Here is a 22,757-nt window from a genome sequence, read left to right on the forward strand (position 1 = left end):
AATGCACGCCTGTACATGTGATGCACATATGCGTCACAGGTCCTATTCAACATCTTCACGTGCGCAGTACATGTGCAATGCATACGTCCTGCACAAGTGATTTACACCTACCGCACAGGGGATTTACACGAAGCACGTATTCGATTTACATGTAGTGCACAGGTAATTTACATGTAGGACAGAGTTGATTTACACGTAGCACACAAGTGGTTTACATGTAGTGCACAGGTGATTTACATATAGGACAGAGGTTATTTACACGCAGTACCCAGATGATGCAGAACACAGATGATTTCCTCGTAGTGCAGAGTGATGTAAAAGCATATTCGAGATCCAACGAAAAGAAAGGAGTGTATATATTTTGTACCTTACGCTGTAATACCATCTGTATCACCGATTTTTTTAAGTAAAGGATTAGGTTTGGAAAATTTTTTTAATCATCAATTTTTGTTTATTTGAGTATACTAAGTTTCATGTCAAGACAAACCTCAGCCATTAGAGGGTTGCGCTCTCTCATAACACCGAAGATTTTTTTTTGTCCGTCGTCCCGCTAAAGGGTTTTGCGATGTGCTAGGCGTAGAGCATGGCGCTCTAGGATAGTCAACTTCTGATAGAATTTTGGCGGTGCAGATGTCCAGGCACTGTGACCATATGTTAATGTACTGCGCATAAATGCTTTATATGTATGAAGTACTGTTAACGGTTTTAATCCCCAGGTTGTACCAACTAGGCGCTTGAGGAGGTTGAGCCGATTTTGCGCTTGGCGTATGATCTTGGTGAGGTGTGGGGTCCAAGTAAGTTTGGAGTCAAATATGACACCAAGATAAGTAAGAGTATTTGACGCCACGACAGGTGTATGAGGACTTGGAGGTTTAATCGACTTCGATTCCTGTATATACGTGAACGGCATCTACGTGGCAGGAAAACAATAGCCTGAGTTTTGGTAGAATTAATACTTAATCGCCATACATTACACCAGTCAACGAATGCATCAATTGCCGTTTGCATAGTTTTACTGATGGATTGCACTGTGCGGGCTGTCGTGAAAAAGGCGGTGTCGTCAGCAAACTGGAATATGTTGAGGTTGTTTGGAACAACAAGGTCGGCAACATACAATACGTATAATAAAGGAGACAGTGACGAGAATTGAGGAACGCCAGTATGGATGAAGATCGGATGAGAAAGTGTTCCGTTTATAGAGATATATGCTAGTCGCCCTAGTAAGAAAGAATGGATGAATCTGATATACGAGGATGGTAGAAAATAGTTATGGAGTTTGTATAGTAAACCAGGGTGCCAAACTTTGTCGAAAGCTTTTTCTAGATCAAAGACTACCAGACAAGAAGGAAAACCTGTGTTGTATTGATATAAACAGCCGTAGATAGTCGTAATAACTGATCCATCGTACTAAAATGAGGTCGGAAACCGGCTTGATGAATAGGAAGTAGATTATGAGTTGTAAGATGAGCGTGCATGCGGCGGACTAGAATGCGTTCTAATATTTTGCAAAGGCAACTGTGAGATGAATAGGGCGATAGGACTGTACGTCAGTTGGAGGTTTGTTAAGTTTGGGAAATAGAAGAACTTTTGAGTATTTCCACTCGATTGGAAAAATCCAGTTCGCAGGATGAAAGTATATATGGCGCTAAGAAAAAGTAGACAAGCAGGTGATGCTTGCCTGATCAGAACATAGGTAATAGAATCAAAGCCTGGTGCAGTGTTTCGTTTACGGAGCAATGTTTGGCGAATATCATCTGGTTGGATCGGAGTGGTACGTTGATTATTGGGTCCTAAAGAGTGGGTGATAGATGGGCGCAGAGAAGCAGATGTTGGATCTGTACGTCGGTTTATTGAATTTTGTAGGCGCTGCGGTGTATGCCAACCAGGAAGAGCTGTAAAAACATCTTGAAAAAATGAAGCAAACGTATTCGCTTTATCCATATCAGTGATCACTGCCTGATTATTGTGAACAATAGGGTATGGTGTGCGGGATACTGTCCCGGTGAGTTGATGGAATTTGCGCCAATATTTACTGGGGTGTGATTCACTTGCAAGTGTGTTGCAAGTTTGAATCCAATGGCGTTTCTTATAGGCAACAATATAATTGTGCGTAATTCTAAGGTATTGGCGATGAAGTCGGAGCGCTTCAAGATTACCCGTAGCGAGGTACTCACGATGTGCTCGACGAGAAGCGGACATGAAAGGTAAATAGTGCGGAGGCAATTTTGGTTTATGTAATTGTACTTCTGCTGTTGGAATGGAACGGTGTGCTGCATCTTGAATAGATTCAGTAAGAGCGGCTACTGTGTGATCAAGATCACATTGTGTAGTAGGCATGAGTAGTGTATTAATAGCATTGTCCAAATCAGAGCGATATTGCTCCCAATTAGCTCGTTGTGACAGAATACTTTCTGAGGAGGTAGCTTAGGTTGAGAGCGAGGAGAGCAGTGAAGTGCAAGTTTGATAGGTACATGATCACTACCTATAGAATCGAGCACATCGATATGTATACTCTGCGAGAGAGATGTTGATGTGATGACAACATCAGGAGTAGTATTGCTGACGGGGCGTGTAGGTTTCGGTAAAACATGGAACTCGGCAAATGTTTCAGTGTGAAGAAACTCAAGAAAATTAGTTTTATCTGGCTGTGACCGGCTATGAATGTTTAGATCCGCCATGATAATGTAATGCCTAAAGTTAGAATCGATATATCGAAAGAAGTCATAGTGGATTGCCTTGCCTGGACGAAAATATATGGTGGCAAAGGTGACAGTACGGTCTCGAAAATAAATAGTCGTGACATTATGCTCAGGAAGATGGTGTGTGAGCTGGAGTGGAACAGTAACTGCTCGATAAGGAAGTCGTTGGCTAACACCTATAGCTGTACCTCCGTAGACTCTTGGACCAGATGGAGCATCATGTCGGAGAAGATGATATTTCGGAAAATAACAGGAAAGATGTGGTGCGAGATAAGTTTCGTTAAGTGCAAAGGCTGCTATGTTTTCTTCTTGGAGAAGTTGTGTGAAGAGCACGTGATGGGTTAAGACTGATCGAATGTTGAGAAAAAGTAAATTATAAGCCATAATGATACGTAGTATACAAGTGTATGTAGCAGCACCCATATTAAACATAGACTTCGATTGGTTGAATTTGAAAGTGAACTGTAGGTCCGGAATACGTAGCATGAAGTTGTAAGTTAAACAGTAATTTGGCTGCATACATGATCTGATTCAGAATGTCGTTGCGATCAAAAGGATGAATATTTTGTAAAGAAAGTGTAAGGAAGCGTAATAGATCTTCAACAGTTATTGGGTGGCGTAGCGAATTTGTTGGTGGTGTTGGAGTGTCAACAGAATGTATCGGTACAACAAGTTCTGGCTTAGCTGGATCGGGTTTACGCTTAGCTTTGCACTTGTAGCTATAAGAACACCGAAGACATCACCTTCCAAGTACATCAGAAGTAACTAATAATTGTGAGTGAGAATTTTACTCTTCGAGTTTATCTTTTGCAAGAAGCAAAGCTTTAGGTAGTATATTTGACATGTTTGCGCAGTAACAAATAACGCAATATTTTCTGCTGTAATCGGTCACGAAAATAATTTTGTAAAGCTATGAACAGCCTGACAGTAGTTACAACAGTACAGTGCTGCCACCTGTTGACGGCAGCCGCTTCGGTGGATTTCCGCTTCGAACTAATTTTTTCTTCACTTCAGCGGCTATCCGCCTAAAGGCGACAGCGGACCGATGGTAATTGGCGGCACATTGCACATGGGGCACTTTCTAGAGAAACAAAGCTAGAAACTATCACTTAAGCTCAATAAATCACCACCATCAGCATCAGCAAGATAGGCAGAAGTATATACTGTAGTGCACTCTGTATTTCTCTCTGGGGGCGTCCGAGGATGGTTTAGAGTATGAAATGCAAATAAGTTACGTATCTGCCCTTGAAATTATACTCATTTTCGTACAAATTGAAAGTTATGGGGGTTATGTACGTGTGCTTCATCCACGCAAATGCACATGTGCACATAACGGCTTAGGGACGGGTGTATAAATGTATACTTCATCCATGCAAATGCACATGTACGGTTTAAGCACGGGTTATGTATGTGTGCATCATCCACGCAAATGGACATGTGCACATGTACGGCTTATGCATGGATAGTGCACATGTGCCGTACACGTACGTCTTGTCTGGGAAGGCGAACACAATGAACCAAAACGACAGCTATATTTACATGCTTAAAAAGAACACGTCTTACTAACAATACACTTCTCACCTATAAACATTTAACGGACTGATATTTTAATTTGGCATATTATTCATTTATTACATAATAACAGATATGCTTACACGGATTTTGCCCACCTCTTTACTTGTGGTTTTGGCATGTAAATTGCCTATGCATGCAGTATGACCGATTGAGTTTTTTTTTTCCTCTGTTTCCAGGTTTTTGTTAATCTATCAAAGCTACCATAGTGAAAAATCTTCTCGCGCTTTCTTATCTTCTAATTTGCCCTTCTCTCTTTTCTATCTACACAATCTTCACTCAACAAAGTTTAAAGAACGAGGAGGACTTGTTCGACAGCCTTTGAACTTTTCAATACACTGGTAAACACTTCGCAATGGTAAAACATTGCCCTCATATTGTGCTGAAAGTCTTCTACGGATTTCAGTTTCTGGTACACTTTCAGACCACAAAAAATGAATCATAGAAGTCTGTTCTTCTGTGGTACAGACAGACAGTGGCGTAGTCATGTTTATTTCAAAACAACGCAAAGTAGACTGAAGAGGTAACACTGAAACCTGCCACAAGTAGAGACAATGGTGACATCTATCGGCTTGCGAGCGCAGAAAGCCACATTAACCACCAGACGATTAGAACAAAAGTTCATATGCTTGACTTATCCTCGTACTTTAGCTATGTCACTATATTATTTGTATAAGGAAAACATAGATTTGGAAAAAAAATACTTGAATATGTAACGTGAAGCTGGTAATGTTTTAAAAACCGTAGAGGAAATAATTTAATACAGCTACAAACTTTTTTTAAGAAAGAACGAAGGACAAGATAAAATTAGAGGGTTCATACGTTACATGTCTTCTATCAATAAATGATTATCTGTAAGACAATTTCTTAAACAAGAAAAATCTCGAATTATATTATCAATAGCTATTGATATCTTTTGTTTGTTTCCAACCAGGCTTTCAGAAATAATGAATATTCTACTTACTATTTAATCACATTTTCTAACTTTAGTGATTTACTTCCTAGTTATGCCTTACAGCGATAGGGGTCGAAAATAAATAAATAAATAAATTATTATTATTATTATTATTATTATTATTATTATTATTATTATTATTATTATTATTATTATTATTATTATTATTATTAGACTGGCATGCCTTGTATTCGATAGTCTACCATTCACATACTTCAAATATGACATCGACTGATTATTTTCAATAATCAGCAGTACCCATAGGTAAAATTTAGGACGCAGAGTGCTCCCATGAGAATTTTTTCTAGAGATGAAGCAAAATTTTTCATTGAAAATGACATATCCAAATTTAAATATACCGTCATGATGTTTCTAAAAACGCTTACTTTAAATATTTAACATGAATAAAATTTTAAAGTAATTAACTATTATAGCAAAGAATGTATTCTCTTTTGTTGGAAAAGACAAACTTATGGCAGGAGATGTAAGTGAATATGGACTTATTTTGTTTAAAGAAATGGAACATAGGTGAAGAATCCTTCTATATATCTGACATGCAAATTAGTGTATGTCATCGTACTTATTTAATTCAACTGCAAAAACAGAAAGTCCTAAAGAACAAAATCTTACCTGTTTGTATATTGAGCCACCAAATTGAAACGTACTCGTCTCTGTCAGATCGTGTATGTTCATGCCACAACCCGAGAACGTGTAAAAATTCGTGTTGAATAGTACCCTGCCTGAGACAACCGCTGCAATCTAAACTCATCTCTCTCGCACCTCTGTGGAAACCGACTGGAGCCCAGCATCTGCAATAGTAACCCAAAGGACAATTAATCACACTTTTCATAAATTAAAAGCAACGTATTTCACATAAATTGAAGAATTATACTCCACGCAATATTAATATTACTGTTGGTCATTTCTTATTACAGGATATCTATCTGTTATATATCTACGAAAAATTCTTGGATAGCATGCTTTCTTGTGGGAACACCATGCAGATTGTAGAATCTTCAGCTCAAAGCAAACGCCGTCAGTTTGGAGTTCGGGGATTAGGCTCAGAAGAGCGTGTGCTAAGATCGCGACGGCCTATTCTTTTGGGATTCTCGAGCTGAGAACAGCAAGATTCCTTGTAGACATGAAATATTACCTTGTTACCTTGGCCATATCCAATGCTAAGAAATAGAAGCTCTCTGCCATATGCTCATTATTAGTTCAATTGCGATGTCAGATCCAGTGACAAAGTTCGTTCCAACTGGAAATGTAAACATCTTTCTTTCAGTTTTTTTCTTTTTTTTTAATCAAATTTTCAGAGTACAGCAATAGTGTTTTGTGCTGAAAACCAAAGGTTTATTTTTATTGAAACATTACTTTAATATTAAAAAAAAAAGTCTGGTGTTAAAAAAAATGCCATCTCTACAAGAATGCCACTTTAGTCACAATGGAAACGTTTTCTTTTCTCGTAATAACACATATTTTTTTTTAAATTGCAATTTCATTCCCATCTGAAGATGTGCAGGCCGCAGAAGGTAACGACTTCTCTTGGGCCACGAATATTCATTTATTTGTAGTTTCATTTGGATATGGGTAGCAGGATTTATTTATTTACTGATGTGTTTGACTGGGTGCACTATGAAATTACAAAATACAGAATACAAAATAAAACCAAAAAATGCATCTTATAACAAGCAATGAAGTATTAAAAAGGTTTGTTGACTTTACTGTAAGAGCTCAGAGAAGAAATCCACGAGAATGTTAACACTTACACTTTAGATGAACAATATAAACACCGATACATTGAGAATTTGAAAGAAGCCTTAGATAGCGTTAATTTGTTACAAATTAAAAACTTTCTAAATCGATTATCTAGCTTATTGTGAATGATATTTCTTGATTCATAAATATGAACGTTTTAAATGTTATGTTAGCTATGTATTTGAATATAAAGCTTAAATTGTTAGTGTTAGTCTAAGCATGAACCGAAGTAGTATTTTTTTTTTAAGAGTGGTTGTGAAACGTCATAGTTTGTTTACTAGTATTACCGCTCTCTCCAAATGTACGATTTACATATCCAATGTAACCTAGTGAGATTCGAAAGGACAGCTGAACAAAATATGCAATGACTTATTTCATCAGAATACTGTATATAATGTTCTGATGTAATACATCATAGAATTTATTCTAAAAGCTTTTGTCAATCAAACCACGCCTAGTATAAATATCAGTGAATAATGTTGAGATTAGGTTAAAAGTCCGTCTTATTTAGGTTTTGATCCTTTTGTGCCCCCCACTCCTGCAGTTACTTCAACCTTTGCCCTATCTGAGCCCCGAAATAACGAAAACTAAAACCGATCGATGACCGATATTTCTAAACTAATATACTAAGCAATTTCTGTTGATCTTTCACTTGAAAAGCACGACAAAATTTTTGGCAGGCAGTCCCCGTAGCTGTAAGTGTGTCCCAGACATGATGTATTGTAATGTAGATTAAGTAAAGTAAAACCATTATTTTCGGTATACAAAAAAGAAAGCAGTTGCCTCCCCTTCCCAAAGAAAAACTGTTTTTGCTCCTCCGCTTCCCCCAAGAAATTAAAGCTGGCGCCGTTATTGCCCTACATCAAAGTCATGTATATAGATGCAGCCTATATATTTATAGAATTTTTCATTCTGCACTTTTACGAACATTTCCATATAGATAGTTTGTCTAACTGAGTTGTCGCCAAATTTATGAAGCTATTGAGCTACCGTACCATTTCTAAATCCTAGAGCTACCAACCAAAAGAACTACCAGCTAAAAAAAAAATCTTATATTGGTTTTTGCCTATAAACTTACATTTATTATTTAGCCAACCAGAGCGTTAACGCAATCTACCGAAAATGTCCCCACGAGCTTCTAGTAGCTCGCGATCGATGGTTTGGCGATCACTGGTCTAACTTAATACTTGATTATTACACATACAAATGAAGGTACAGTTAAATGGTTATAATATAATTACTTGAACAAAAAAGCTCGGTAAGTTAATTACAAACAGTCAACTTTTGCATTAACGAATTTTACACGATGATGGGTATTAAAATATACTAGAAATTTTTATTTCCTGTATTTTTTTTTAAAGTCAATAGTCAAACAAATTAATTAAATGCAAAGCAATGATCAAACAATGAAAAACAAATTTAACCAATTACATTTTTTTTATATACATAATAAAAAGCAAGAAAAAAGTATCAAATAGTAATAGTATAACACTCACATATACTTGATCACTTTTGCATGTAAACGTCAGCAAACATGGCCTAATATTTTTTTTATTGCATAGTTGTACATATATTTGTATTCAGGAATAGAGAATGCTAACACAATGCACAATCACAATTCAAACTCTGAAAGCATAATTAGTCAACACGCTAACTCAATACTGTGAAATCCCATCGCATCAAAATCTATCATTTACATGCTATGTTCACAGAGGTTCATTTAACAGTCACACGCGAATGCACTTGGGAATGCAATTAGAGCTTTAGTTTTCCCTCGAAATAATAGGAATTGAAATCACACTACAAGTCATTGATCGTACTTGTGTTATTATTTGCATTTCTTCTCTTTTTGCACTGTTTTAAATTCTGCAATATTATTTTGCGTTTAATGGGAAATAAAATGTGAAAAGATGAGACATATTTATACCAATCAATAAAGCCCATTCAGGTGAACAAAATGAAATGGGTCAGTGAATATGCTCATATACCTATTTCAATAACTGTTTTTCCTAATCTAAAAAATTAACGCTGAATAATACTTACACCACATATTAGTATGAAATTGATACTGAAGTATGGTTTCATCAAGCTTTTAATCATGACCAGCATGGACGCCCATCAGGGGGGCAAGGTGGGGCGCTCGCCCCGCCCCTAGAGGAAATTGTACTTCAGAATATCGCAAACCCAATAGAATTTTTAAATTAGTTACAGCAAAATTTGAAACTATATTTAAAACGTCGCTTATATTTGCCCCCCCCCCCTTGGAAACCATAACATGGGCGCCCTTGATGACGAGTGATAATTTCAGGGGCCGCAGGCCCGTGAGAGGTGGAAAATTCTCTCCCCCAGCCACGAAATTTCCCCATATACGTGGAAATATACGTGGGTCGTTTAATATATAAGTTTTACTAAGTTGTAAAATGTTTATTTTTAAGATACACTTGTAAACTATACATACATGTGTAAGTGGATCCTTCCTCAGCTCTCCACATAATCCCGATTGAGATTCAGGCATTTATCTCACCGTTGCACCAATTTGTTCAAACCCTTTGGGGAAAAAAGGCTATTTAACACTCTCTTTATATACCGCTTCACTTTTTCATTTGCTTCAAAACGTTCACATTGCAATGCAGACTTTTTAACATGAAAAAAAAAAATGAAAGTAACTCGGCGCTAAATTCAAACTGTGTGGAGAATGGGGCAGCCGTTCCCACCCTAATTCTTCAATTTTGTGTCTTGTTTGTGTGTTGAGTTCGGGTGGACGTTATTGTCAAGAAGATACAAGGTCGCTTATGTTCGAATTGCGTTTCCCTGAAGAAGAGTTCAGGTTAGACATAAGCGACCTGCTATCCTGTCAACTGGTTATGAAGAAGTGAAGCGAAATGTAAGGAGAGTGCTAAATAGCCAGAGTATTGATTTTTTACAGAGAGTTTGGATAAATTGGTGCAACGGTGAGATAAATGCCTGAACCTCAGTGGAGATTATGTACAGATGTGAGGAAGAATCTACGTGCACATGTATGTATAATTCAGGGGCGGATCCAAGGGGGGCGATCGGGGCCATCGCCCCCCCTTCCAAGAAGAGTAAAACTTTCTTATTTTATATATATAAATAAAACCCATGTTTGTGTATGTTTTAGAAGGTATTAAAGACACGTATAAAGAAACAGATTTGCAGAGTTTCTCATACTGTGTACTAGAGAAAGCTCTATTTTCGTTCTTCAGAGAAATTTTGTTTTGACAAGGGTTATTTTCCGACAAACCCCTCAACTGATAATAAAAATGGATATTTTTAATTAAATTATAGACAGACTTAATCATCAGGATTATATACTTGTAGTCAGACAAGATTATCACCATGAGCTGCTAATATCTACCGTCTGAAGGAAGATAACTCTTTGGCCGCGCCGTGATCAGTTTCGCACATACAGAATAAAGTTGTTTATAACTCAGGCACTATTAGTCCTACACTAATATAAGCTATAAACATACATTTTTTGAAACAACATAAAATGACGAAAAACTTTAAAAGAAACATTTTTCCGAATTCGATCCTGTAAAGAATCTGTGGTTAAAATACTAAAGTCACGCGCAACCAATATTGAGTAAAAATGAAAATAATAAGAAAACCATTATATTTTGCTCAAAAATGCAATAAAATAAAATTGTAGAAAACAATTAGACAAACAAAATGAAAAACGTTTAGATGCTCTAGCTCTAATGTTTACGGAGATATAGTAAATAATAGAAATGGCTAAAATTTCGGCTTTCCCCCTCCCCTCCCGTAAGGTTTTTTTTCTGGCATCTGGCATTTTTGTGATCAGTGATGGGTATATATTCAATAAAATATTGGATGCGAAATTGTTACATGATTTGCCCTTAGAATTAAATTTTTAAGCACCGATGCCTAGACTATTACTTAACTGAAACATTGTTCAAAGATGAGAGATATATCAATCGAGATATCATAAGCTTAAACAAAATTTAATGCTTGAGAGTAAATTCAGAGATGTGGTTTTTAAGAGAAATCTTAATAAAACTAATGGCGGTAAAAAGTATGCTGTTCGTTGCCAATAATAGTTGGTAGTTTAATTCTGCTGAAACAGATTTATTTATTTATTGTAGATGTAAACAAATAGACTCTTATAAATAGCTGATTTTTCTTGTTTTGTCTTCTCCGAATGCTGACACTCATTCTTCTTCCGAATAGTAACGCATTTAGGCCTACTCTTGATAGTGACGCAAACACTCAGGAGGTGCACCACGGAAGGTCCACGGGATCCGGACCCATCACAAAAAAAAAAAGAAAAAAAAGAAAAGAGAGAGAGGAAAAGAAAAAAGAAAGAAAAAACTCCTTATCTCAACATTCATTTGTACACTTTCTCAATAAAATTATACTTGTTTCAACAAGGAAATAAATGATTAATGTAGCATGAAAATTTTGATCTTACATTTCATCTCATAAAAAGTAATCTAGTTATATTATTATTTTTCTGAAAATATAGATGGAAATATTTTACAATCGCTTAATATTGTCGTTTCAAGTGCAGAATAAAACCCGTTCAATACTACGTAGACGTAGTAATTTGTAGTATTGTACACTCCCACCCCAAAAGCTTGGATTCCTCCCAACAAAAAATTCTGAGATCGCGCCTGCAGACATTTGTAAAAGGGGCCGCGGCACTAGTCCTAAACGGCACAAGGCCTAAAAATCATTTAGCAGCACAAGTCCGAAAAATCATTTTGCGGCACGAGTCCTAAACGACACAAGACCTAAAAATCATTTCGCGGCACAAGTCCTAAACGGCATAAGACCTAAAAATCATTTTGCGGCACAGGTCCTAAACGAAACAAGATCTAAACGGCGCTGGACCTAAAAATCTCTTGTGGCGTTACAATCGCGTACGTGCCAAGAATACTGTCAATCTATTAGTCAAAGTTTTAGATATACTGTTTCATATTACAGAACCACATTCTAGCTTAGTTCTTACAAATAATTTGTATAAACAAATATTCTATCGTTCTGAAATAATAAATAAATAAATAAATAAAGTCTATTATTCTTTCTTGCTGTTTGCATGATAGCATTTATGTGGTAACAAAATATTAACTACCTATCAAATGTGATTTCCAAATCCTTCTTAATGTCTGTTTTTTTTTTTTCTATTTCCACACCATTGACCTCGTACTAGTAACATAATGTTGTGTAGGTCATAAATTTTCCTTTCTTTCTGCTGATTTAAAGTAAATTATTTTTACACATAAATTATTATATTCAACTCTTTCCGTAGCAAATAGTTGTCTTACTCGTAATTAACTACTCTTTACTCGTTACCATTATTAACAATAGTTTTAGTATTACTAACATGGCTGTTACCGTTGGAATTAATAATAATAATAATAATAATAATAATAATAATAATAATAATAATAATAATAATAATAATAATAATAATAATAATAATAATAATATATTTGAGATATGCTACATTTTTGAGACCTGTGCCTTGATTGTACGTGAAGTTAAATTCAAAGGTTATGTCACGGACGGCAAGTGATGGCTTAACACCAAAAACACATTCCTGGCCGGGACCGGGAGTTAGTCTGTTTTATGTTTATTAAACGTGTTTAATAATTACAGCAAATGAAGAATGTTTATAATAGAATGTCAAAGACTTTTTTTAAAAAATTGAACTATGTCAACATGTTAAAATAATTAAAAGAATTTAATTAATCATACATTTTGCACTCTCATTTGCTTAACTGGACGAACCCAAACCTAAAGGAAGAGTTTTCTCCCCAAATCTCATAAGCAGTGGGAAATTTTAATATCATAGAAATTGACCCTCCTTCCCTCTTAGAAGTGTAATTTTCAGGACGCTGAAACATATTTTATTACTTTTATTTAAAAGTTGAAATACCGAGTTTCACACATCCAGCTTAAGCAAATTCTTCTTTACTTCATAAATATTTTCTGAATAAGTAATGGGGAATTCGAACATTAAGGAAAGTGCACCCTTTGTTCTTTCCCTTTTATGTGTTGAGTTTTCAGTTTTCTTTTTTGTTTGTTTGTTTGTTTTACAGTGGAAAGTTTATATGCCACGTTTCATTTTACAAGCTTCAGAGATTTGCGAGATACACAAATTTAAAAAAAAAAAAAAATCTTACCCCACCCTTTTTACGATACGTATTTCCAAAAATTCTTTCTTATACCCTGCTTTCGTAAGAAAATGATTTTTTAAAATTTAAATTTAAAGACTGCTTGTAGTAGTATGCCTAGAAAATCACTCATCTTAACCCTTTTATATAAGAGTACAGAAGATAAACACAGTCAAACAAATGGACTTTCATGAACAGTTTCCGATTTCTTATGACTAACTTATACGTACATTTCCCACAAGCTGTAGTTTTAAATTCACGCACTTTCAAGACCCAAATTTCAAAAAGGTAACAAACTAAAAATATAATAATAATAATAATAATAATAATAATAATAATAATAATAATAATAATAATAATAATAATAATAATAATAATATGCATTTATGTACGCGTGTAATATGTATATCGGGCGTTCTGAAAATTTCGCCCACGGATCACAGAGCATTATTCTACAAGTCAAAATGAAGCAAAAATATACATATTTGTATACCAATCGAGTCCTCGTCTGAAGACATTATGTGGCAACGTCGCAAATAAAAAAACATATATTAGATCTACCAATCTATCTAATAGTTATGTCGATTCTTTCCAGATGGCAGCTAAAGTCGATATTGATTGACACTAGCACCACTTGATTCAGCTGCTTGTTATATTCGGTAGAGTAATGCAAATGGCTACAAGTTAATCTGCGACGTTGTCACATTGTGAAATTTTGATTCCCCCATAGCGCCTGAAGGAGACCCCGGAGGGCATACCATCGTATAGTATTTTCGGTTTATTTTGGCCTGTAGAATAGTGCTCTGTGGTCCTTGGGCGCCATTTTTAGAACACCTGATATATTTATTGTCTTATCGAAGCTTTCGTAATTCGAAAACATATTTTTGGTTTGCTTTCAATATGAAAAAGCCTGCTCCCCTGGCAAAGTTTGCAAGCTATATCACCAAATGACTATGTATTGGTTTCTTCAAACGTATTGTGTTGCGTATTACATTAGTAATTTAGCGTTATTTGTTGTTTTTTCTTGCTTATACATATCAACTCTATCAAAACACACTGTGAAATATAGTGTCTGTTTTCGTTCTTAATGTATATAGTCGGTGTTTAATGTTCACTTGTGAAATATTTAGTGGGCTTTTGTTCGAATTAAGCAAACTTTGGTGGACTTTTGTCCTACCTTTGGAAACTTAGAGTGGGCTTTCGTCCTACTCTTAATAAAATACACTCCACAGAGTATATGTATATGTCTGCTTGGTTTCAGAAAAGTCTGGCAAAACATGCTGTTTAAACATTGTAGTTAAATTCTTTTTCAGAAATTTGTTATGGGATTCTCGTATCTCCATTTGAAGAAACGAATTTCTTAACCAATTATATAATTAATTCTTAGAATGAATGTATAACTGCAGAACAGAAAATAATAATAATTTTCGTAGTACAAATATAGCTGTTAACGTTGTAAATAGCTACGTTTGTAACATTACTGCCAACTAGTTACTGCATCGTCGCAATTTCGTGTGGTGGTGGCGAATTTCAGAACTAAAGCAGGTGAATGAAAAAGGCACAAGACCTAAAGGGCACAAGTCCTACATGGCATAAGACCTAAACGGCACAAGACCTAAAAATCATTTCGCGGCACAAGTCCTAAAATTTAGGTCTAGTGCCTATATTTTTAGGACTTATGCCGTTTAGGTCTTGTGCCGTTTAGGACTTACGAATATTACCCTCCTAAAACTGATGCACATAGTTTTCTATTTGTAAGAAACAGTAGACCTTATATATAAGGTGTCGCATTAAGTTCATACATAGGAAAAAGATAAACATTGGTTTATCAAAAAAAAAAAAAAAACATTTATATGTATTTTTATCTAATATATTATGTTCCTCAGGAGTTGAGGACACGTATCGAAGTGTGTTTTCAAAATAATGGTAGTCATGTAATGCACATTATATAAATAAAAACAATTTTTATACAAAATTGTTTCTTTCTCCTATATATGGAAGCTTTGTGTTTTCTCGAGCGTTTCCTCCCACATTCTCTTTACCAGCTCCCACTCAGTGTGTTTGTGGTGGACAAACACCGTATTCGTGGGTTTTCTCGGTGTTCTCCCGTTTCCATTCACTTTATTCATACCACCATTGCGTAACCGTGAAACGTAAAACTGAAAATTTCATTTTCCTCTTTTATTCTGATTGCACAAATTCTATTACACATTAATCATCTTCCTGCCTCAGCCTATAAGACGTGAGATATAAAACTAACCATTTTATTTATTTATTTTTTTATGTTACTCTAAAATGGGAGGAGGAATGAGATACCAAGAAAAACAATAATGCTAAATCCTTCGCCAATTGAAACCATCATTCAAAACGATAAAGTAGCCTATGGTTAGATATCCATCCTTTTTCACGGAAACGAAGACCAACTTTTCCTTCTTTCCTTCCTCCCCCCTATCCTATGTGTCTATCCTAAGGCCAGTCTAGTGGTCTATAGCTACTTGATTATCTTCCCTGAAACGATACGTCTTAATAAAAGCTTATGGTAGAATATAGCTTGTGCAGCCAGCTTCTCAAATTAGCTTGTTGATGAGAAGGTATCTTCTGAAAATGACGTAGACTTTTATTAACTGCAGTAATGAGCAGCGAATGAGTTGATTGAGTGGTGGAATAAGAGAAGAACTTTAAATGGAAAACGATTTTTTCTTTCTTTTTTTTTAAAAAAAAAAAGAGGAAAAGTTCGACACGTGTAGGAAATTTTACGTATATTTATCTACTCTGTATTATTGATCACAAGGGGTGGTACGCCCTATCATTTTTTAGAAGTCTTTAGTACATAAATGATGACTAATTTTTCTTCAGTTCCACATTTTTACATCCCTCCTCCCCCACTACCGTATTTATATCTTTAATTTTTCTTTTGCAGTCTTGCTATTAAGATGATGGAAAATATTTCAAGGGTCAACAATTTGAAAATAAAATATGGAAAAGCAGTTCCATTAACTATAATGCTTATGCTACAGATTATTCGGGCATTGAGCAGTTTTGTGTCATTTAAAGATCTTTTTTTTTTTTTTTTTTTTTTTTGTCTCCAAAGGAAAAAAGATTTATACATTGAAAGTAATTAGTACAGTGGCTCAGCGGTAAAGCGCTTACATCTGGTGCGCGGGGTCCCTGGTTCGATCTACGGTCAAAAAAGTTTGTGGTGGACAACATCGTGTACCTAAGTTTTTTCGGGGTACTCCCGTTTTCTCCCACATTGTCATTCCACTGATTATTTTATTATCATGCACTTGCCTTAATTATCCATTTCCCTTAGTCTAACAGGCATAATCGTGGAATGTTAAACTGGAAACTTTAATTTCATTGAAAATAATCAACATATAATAAAGATTGTTCACAAAATAATTTGTGTTAGCAGGTACGTTATGACTGTCATAACGAATAAACTGAAACTGCCTTCCCCACTGGTGAAGTACCTAGCGCGTGTGTAACTGGTGCATGTAGTCCCGGGTTCGATTGCCGGTGGGAAAGCACAAGAATTTAATTTCATAATCATATATTTCCAATAAACGTTCCTCTCCTTTAGCCTAAAGAGTATGACTGAAAAATCATTTCAATAAATAGGCTCTGCTAAGTAATGTACAGTAAAGAGGATCGCTTGATTCCATGTATGTGATATGGATTACCACCATTAAAGTCTCCGTTGCCTGTCACGATGTTAACAAATTGACTCTATTAATGAATTCAGCCGAGATAATCGCATAGTTGTCTATTGCTTTCGTTCAAGAAGTATCGTGTAGAGTAATCGATGGACGGACAGATTAATATTACAATCTTATAAGGCCCACTAGAGTCATCCTAATAATACGAGAGCCATCCAGAGAAAGGGAACGTTTTGGTGTGAAATACAAATGATCTGTAAAAGATGAATGATACAAAAACTACATTTCCTAGCCTATTTTTAACGTTTTCGCCATACACATTCAAGCAATTATCATAGCATGTGTACCATCATTGTGTTGTATTGCCGCCAATATGTCGGCAATTTTTTAATTTAATTTAGAGTGAGACAATTTACTACAGTCAGAACAGGCTCTACCAAGTGTGTAACACGTGGATTTGCACGAGGCGTTAGTGTCGAGGGGCGGCAAAATCCTCATAACTATATTATTTAAACTAAACATTTCTTGATGGAAACAAATTTTATGATGATGATAGTTAAATTTACTAATCTGACATTCTATTTGAATACTACATTCATAAATCATATTTAGGTCGCATTAGTTTTAAGGTCACATGGACAGTGTTAAAGCAAATGGTCAAACAAATTGTCCCAGCATGAATTGCTTGATTATTGTCAAATACAAGAACTCAATTCTCGAACAGGAACGAACACTGTTCCATTTAGTTAGCTATCACAGTTTTTATACGAAAACTAGTATTGTCTTTGTCACAAACATTCTTTGAAGTTGGAAACTAGTTTTTTAGAAAAAAAATTAACAGACGTAGAAGAAAATCAAGAAATAAAGAGCTGCACTTAAATTGCAAAGTGATATATTGAGATTAAAGCTAGATATTGAATTATATAAAAAGAATTACCATCTTTTCTCTGCAGGTGTGTTTGTTTTATCTTTCGCTAACATAATAGATTATTATTTAAAGAAAAAGCAGACACAACGAGATTGTATTTGTAGTATTAAGGTTTCTGAATACGAAATACTTTTTTCCCTCCCTTTCGTTTTTCATGTTGGGACGTTCTAGTTTGATGTCAAGCTAGACTCGCCCAGTTTGATTCCGATTTACCGCTAAACAGTAGGAACCCAAAAATTGGGAATAGAGCAACTAATTAGCCCATAAATAGCCCATAATTCTGGCGTTTGAATTTCTTCCATCGGACCACTTAAACCGAATGGGGGGTTCTAGCTTGATATCAAACTAGACTCGCCCATTTTGATTCCGATTTCTCGCTAAACAGTAGGAGCCCAAACATTGGGAGTAGAGCAACTAATTAGCCCATAGATAGCCCATAATTCTGGAGTTTGAATTTTTTCAATCGGACCATTGTAACCATATGGGGGGGGGTTCCAGCTTGATATGAAGCTAGACTCGCCCATTTTGAATTCGATTTCCCGCTAAACAGTAGGAGCCCAAAAATTGTGATTAGAGCAACTAATTAACCCATAAATAGCCCATAATTCTGAGATATGTTGCGGTCGTTTTAGTATTTGTGGTTGGTCTAACTTGACACACGTCAATAATTTTCCTGTTTGCACAGAATATCTAAAATATAATTATATTACATTAAAGCGCATATAGATAATGTTTGCTACACTTAAAAATCACACTTTTTAATTATTGTCTATCAAACGTCAACAACATTAATTGATTCAATTATATGAATTGTGTATCGAGAAGAATTATCTTCAATTTGAAATTTTTTGTAAAGAAATGTAAGGATTTTTTTTTGGTAATTTTTAAGGAAGAAACCAGTACAAAAGTAAATCTAAATGTTAACAAGTAATTTGAAATATACAAGGTTTCTACCGGGAATGGAACACGGGTCTCGCTTAAGAAATGTTTTATTACTAGGCACTTAGCCACGAGCAGACTTGAGGTGTATTTAAACTTGAATAATTATTTGAATTTATGTCAGAAAAGCTATATCTTACTTTCCAGGAACAATTAAAGATCAACAGCTTACAACGGAATAATTATATTCGAATACTCAATCGAAATTTAATACAAAAGAAGAAAAGAAAGAAACAGGAAAAGAAAGAAAGAAGGACGAGAATTGAAATTACGAAAGGAAATATTGAAAGGATCAATATTAGTAACTACGTACTTAGCAATTGAAGTTTAGTACGTTTTGTTTTCTCACCGCTCGTACATACCACGACGACCCAGTAGATTGAAAAAATGCTGACCTCACAATTTCTTCCCTTGATAACTCTGTGGGAATTACCAGAAGCGTGGCTGACCTGCAATCGATTCAAGACTTTTTGATATCCGAATCTCCTCTGTCCACTTCCAAGCCTTCTTTTTTTCTATTTTTTTTTCTTGTTTAAAACTTCGCTTCTTTTTTTTCTTCGTTTTCTTTCAACTTGGATTTGGTCCCAAATAGAAAATTTCGTTTGACTGGAAAGATCTAGATGAACCCATAGAGACCACTATAGAAATCAATTTCCCATCCACGCAATTTAAACATAGATCGGCGAAGCGAGAAATGGGAAGCTAAGGTGTCCAGCCAAGCAAATAACTAGATATCTTTGTTTTATTACCAATCTTAAAGTCTCCTTTATTTAATAAGAGATAATTTAAATATTATATATATATTACTAAGCAAAAATTGAATTGATTGCAGCGAAATGGTGGGAATAACACAAAATAATGGGATTATATCAAGTGAAATACGTACAGTGTTTGTTTGGATATTAGTCTGTAGGCTGATAGGGTGCTAGAAATTATATTTCTCGGCTTTCGCCTTCTATGGCCATTGTAGTCCGTCTCGTGTAAGAGAAAACGTTCTTCTTCAATAACACCAGCCGAGGTAATGACGGAGTGGGATGGCAGTTTTATGGCATTTGCCTGGTGTGAATGTGGAAAAAACACGCAGAATAGCTGACCTTTTACATTTTTTCCGACCAGCTATCTTCACCGGGAATCAAACCCAGGACCGCTCGCACTAATGATAAAAGCGTTAGCGACTACGTTACGCCCGGTCACTTGTTGACATGATAGGTAAAGGCTTGTGACAATATTAAAGTTACTTCATAGATGAAGAAAACAAATATTTATTATTTGGTTTGATTTTTAGTATAAACATATGAGGTGAACCTTTGTTAATAATAAAAACTAGAAGTGGCTTGAAAACTGTCATATTGTGATGGATCTTGGGGCTGAGACAATATTACACCCGTGTTTCAAAGTGTAGATGAGATGTGAGTTATTCCTGCTGAATAAATATAGGCGTTGCGTAGCAAATAAAGGTCAATGGAAAATGCGTTTTAGTTTTCAAGTTAGACCCTTGCAATTTACAGTAGATGTTCAAAAATACTACGTTTCCAGTCGTTCCGGAAATACTGCATATCCTGTTGTCTTTGAGTAATATTAATTACTACGAACTCCTCTCTAGACCATCCCCATTGTATTTTCCTCTTAACACTTCCTTCTACAAATATTTGCGCATAGGATGAATTTAAACTATCTAGGTACAAATTAAATATTTCAGTTTTATGTTCCATGGTTATGCACTATGCGCGAACTTGTATACTAGAGAGAACGGACGATTAATGAAAGTGAATAATTATGAAAGAACCGGTGCGATAAGAATCTAGGAGGAAATGGGAGAATATTGAGAAAACCCACAAGCACCACAAACTCGTGTAAACTGGGAGAAAGTGGGAGGAAAGTGGGAGGAAACGGGACAACCCCGAGAAAACCGACGACCATGGTGTTTGTCCATCACAAAGTCCACACGGCGCGAGTTGGGGTCAAACCAGGGACCCTCAAACAGCGGAGTTGAACACTCTACTACTGAGCCACCGCTCCCCCCCCAATTGTATCAGAAGTGAGTGCTTAGCCACTGAGCTACCGTAATTCCAGATCTCCACTACAAACAGATTCTCTTGTACATATATTTCATTATAGTCATTCAAAACTCATTAAGCATGTTAGATACAATCTAGATATTAACGTAAATAATTTTAATTGATTTATTAATGCATTTCTGTAGTTACGTATTCACACACACACACACACACACACACACACACATATATATATATATATATATATATATATATATATATATATATATATATATATATATATATATATATATTCATTTTATCCGGATTGAGTAAATTCTATAGTCTAACACTAACTAAGGGGCCGCGGTGGCTCACTGGTAAAGCGCTTACCTCTGGCACATGTGGTTCTTGGTTCGATCCCAGCTCGCGCCAAGTGAACTTTGTAGTGAACAAAGACCATGTGCATGGGTTTTCTCAGGGTTCTCCCGTTTCCTCTCACTTTTTTCATTCCACCATTCCATTGATTTCTTGTCACCTCCGTCTTCTTTAGCCTAGCCAGCATATCCGTGGGACGTAAAACAAAGATTTCATTTCATTTCATTTCATTTTGGAGACTAACTGGAGAAACAAAGCACTCTAATCAGAAAAGATTGACAATTTAACAGAAAACTGATTTATTAATCGAAGTTAAATATTCCTTTTCAGCCTTTAAAGTGGGACCTGAGCCACTACTTCGGATTATAAGCAAGGTAAGCATACCCCATCATGAATCAAATTTGCCTATAGAAACACGCACATTAGCCAATTAAGTACAAATGAGAATGAAACAAAAAGGTGTATAATGTGATACATATCGCTATTCCTATTTTTGTTTGATACATCTTATGCATTTGTAAGTAACTCAAGACTCATAACGATCACCTGGAATCGGAACTTGATACCCAGAAATTTTCTTCAATATGATTTACATAATGGCCACCATTACAAAAAAAAAAAAAATAATAATAATAATAATAATAATAATAATAACATACAGCATACACTGTATTCCAACTGACCAAGCTAACAGGTTTAACTGTATATATACTGTATATACAGTGTGTATATATACAGTAAGATTTGTTAACTAGGCCACATCTCTAAGATGGCCACTTATTATCTATCTTGAAACTTAGCCGCATTCAAGCAACGATTATTCTGTGATGTTAATAATAAATTTACTGACGTAACTTGGCCACACAAAACAATATTGTTATTTTTCAACGCTTTCAAATTTCCTGGTCAATTGGATCAAATTTCTGATAACATTTAAATCGGGGGTCACCTGGAGAGACCAACAACTTATTAGAGTAGGTTTGATTTATCTTGGCACACTTCCCGCCAGTGCACTTGTTTGATTTTTAAAGATTTTCTGCTAGCACTCACGTGAACGTTTTATTCAAATAGACGTCTTATTGGCTTTGTTGAGTAGGTGGCGTTAATTGTCAGCCAGCCCATCAAATAAGGTCTTTGCTATTTGGCGGGTGTTTCAAGTGTTTAGTTGCCACACGCGAACAAGTGTGTTACATTGATTTGTGAGTGGTGTGGAGTTTTTCTATGTTTCCTAGAGTATTGTAACTCTCAACTTAACCGTGGCGTTGCAAGAACGCGTTGCAGACAAATCCATCTTTTAGGCGGGAAGCGTGCCAGGTTAAAACAAACGTACTCTAGCAACTTGTGAAGTCGCGTTTGAATCAGCGATAAACCAATAGTATGAAGACTGGAAGAGGTGATGTATGTGGATGGCACGGTTATTATAAAATATGCAATGGAGTCGAAAAATCGAAAGTCATGAGAATATCCTGCGGAAACACGTACTTACGGGTCAAACTTGAAGGAAGAGAACCTCAAGAGAGAGATCGATCATTTCAAATATCTGGGAAGTATCTTGACGAGAGACACTTCTACGCCAAAGAAGAATTTCGGCAGCCAAAGAGGCATTCAACAAGCAAAGATCACTCTAACTAGTAGACCTAATATTGGACTAAAGAAGAAACTGATCAAGTGCTATATATGAAGTATTTAACTGTATGTTTCAAGAGACTTGGAC

At 35.6% G+C, this 22,757-nt stretch overlaps 1 protein-coding gene across 1 annotated transcript in view; it reads right to left on the reverse strand.

Annotated features, from left to right (window-relative positions):
- Positions 1 to 22,757, reverse strand: part of LOC145694724 (uncharacterized) — a 95,863-nt gene that overhangs the window by 36,743 nt on the left and 36,363 nt on the right. Inside the window, exon 3 of the mRNA XM_081771276.1 lies at positions 5,857 to 6,035. Coding sequence (XP_081627402.1) covers positions 5,857 to 6,035 — 179 coding nt within the window. The remainder of the gene's footprint in view (positions 1 to 5,856; positions 6,036 to 22,757) is intronic.

This window comes from Thermobia domestica, chromosome 1 (genome assembly GCF_964235325.1).
Source record: "Thermobia domestica chromosome 1, izTheDome1.hap1.1, whole genome shotgun sequence".
Lineage (NCBI taxonomy): Eukaryota > Metazoa > Arthropoda > Insecta > Zygentoma > Lepismatidae > Thermobia > Thermobia domestica.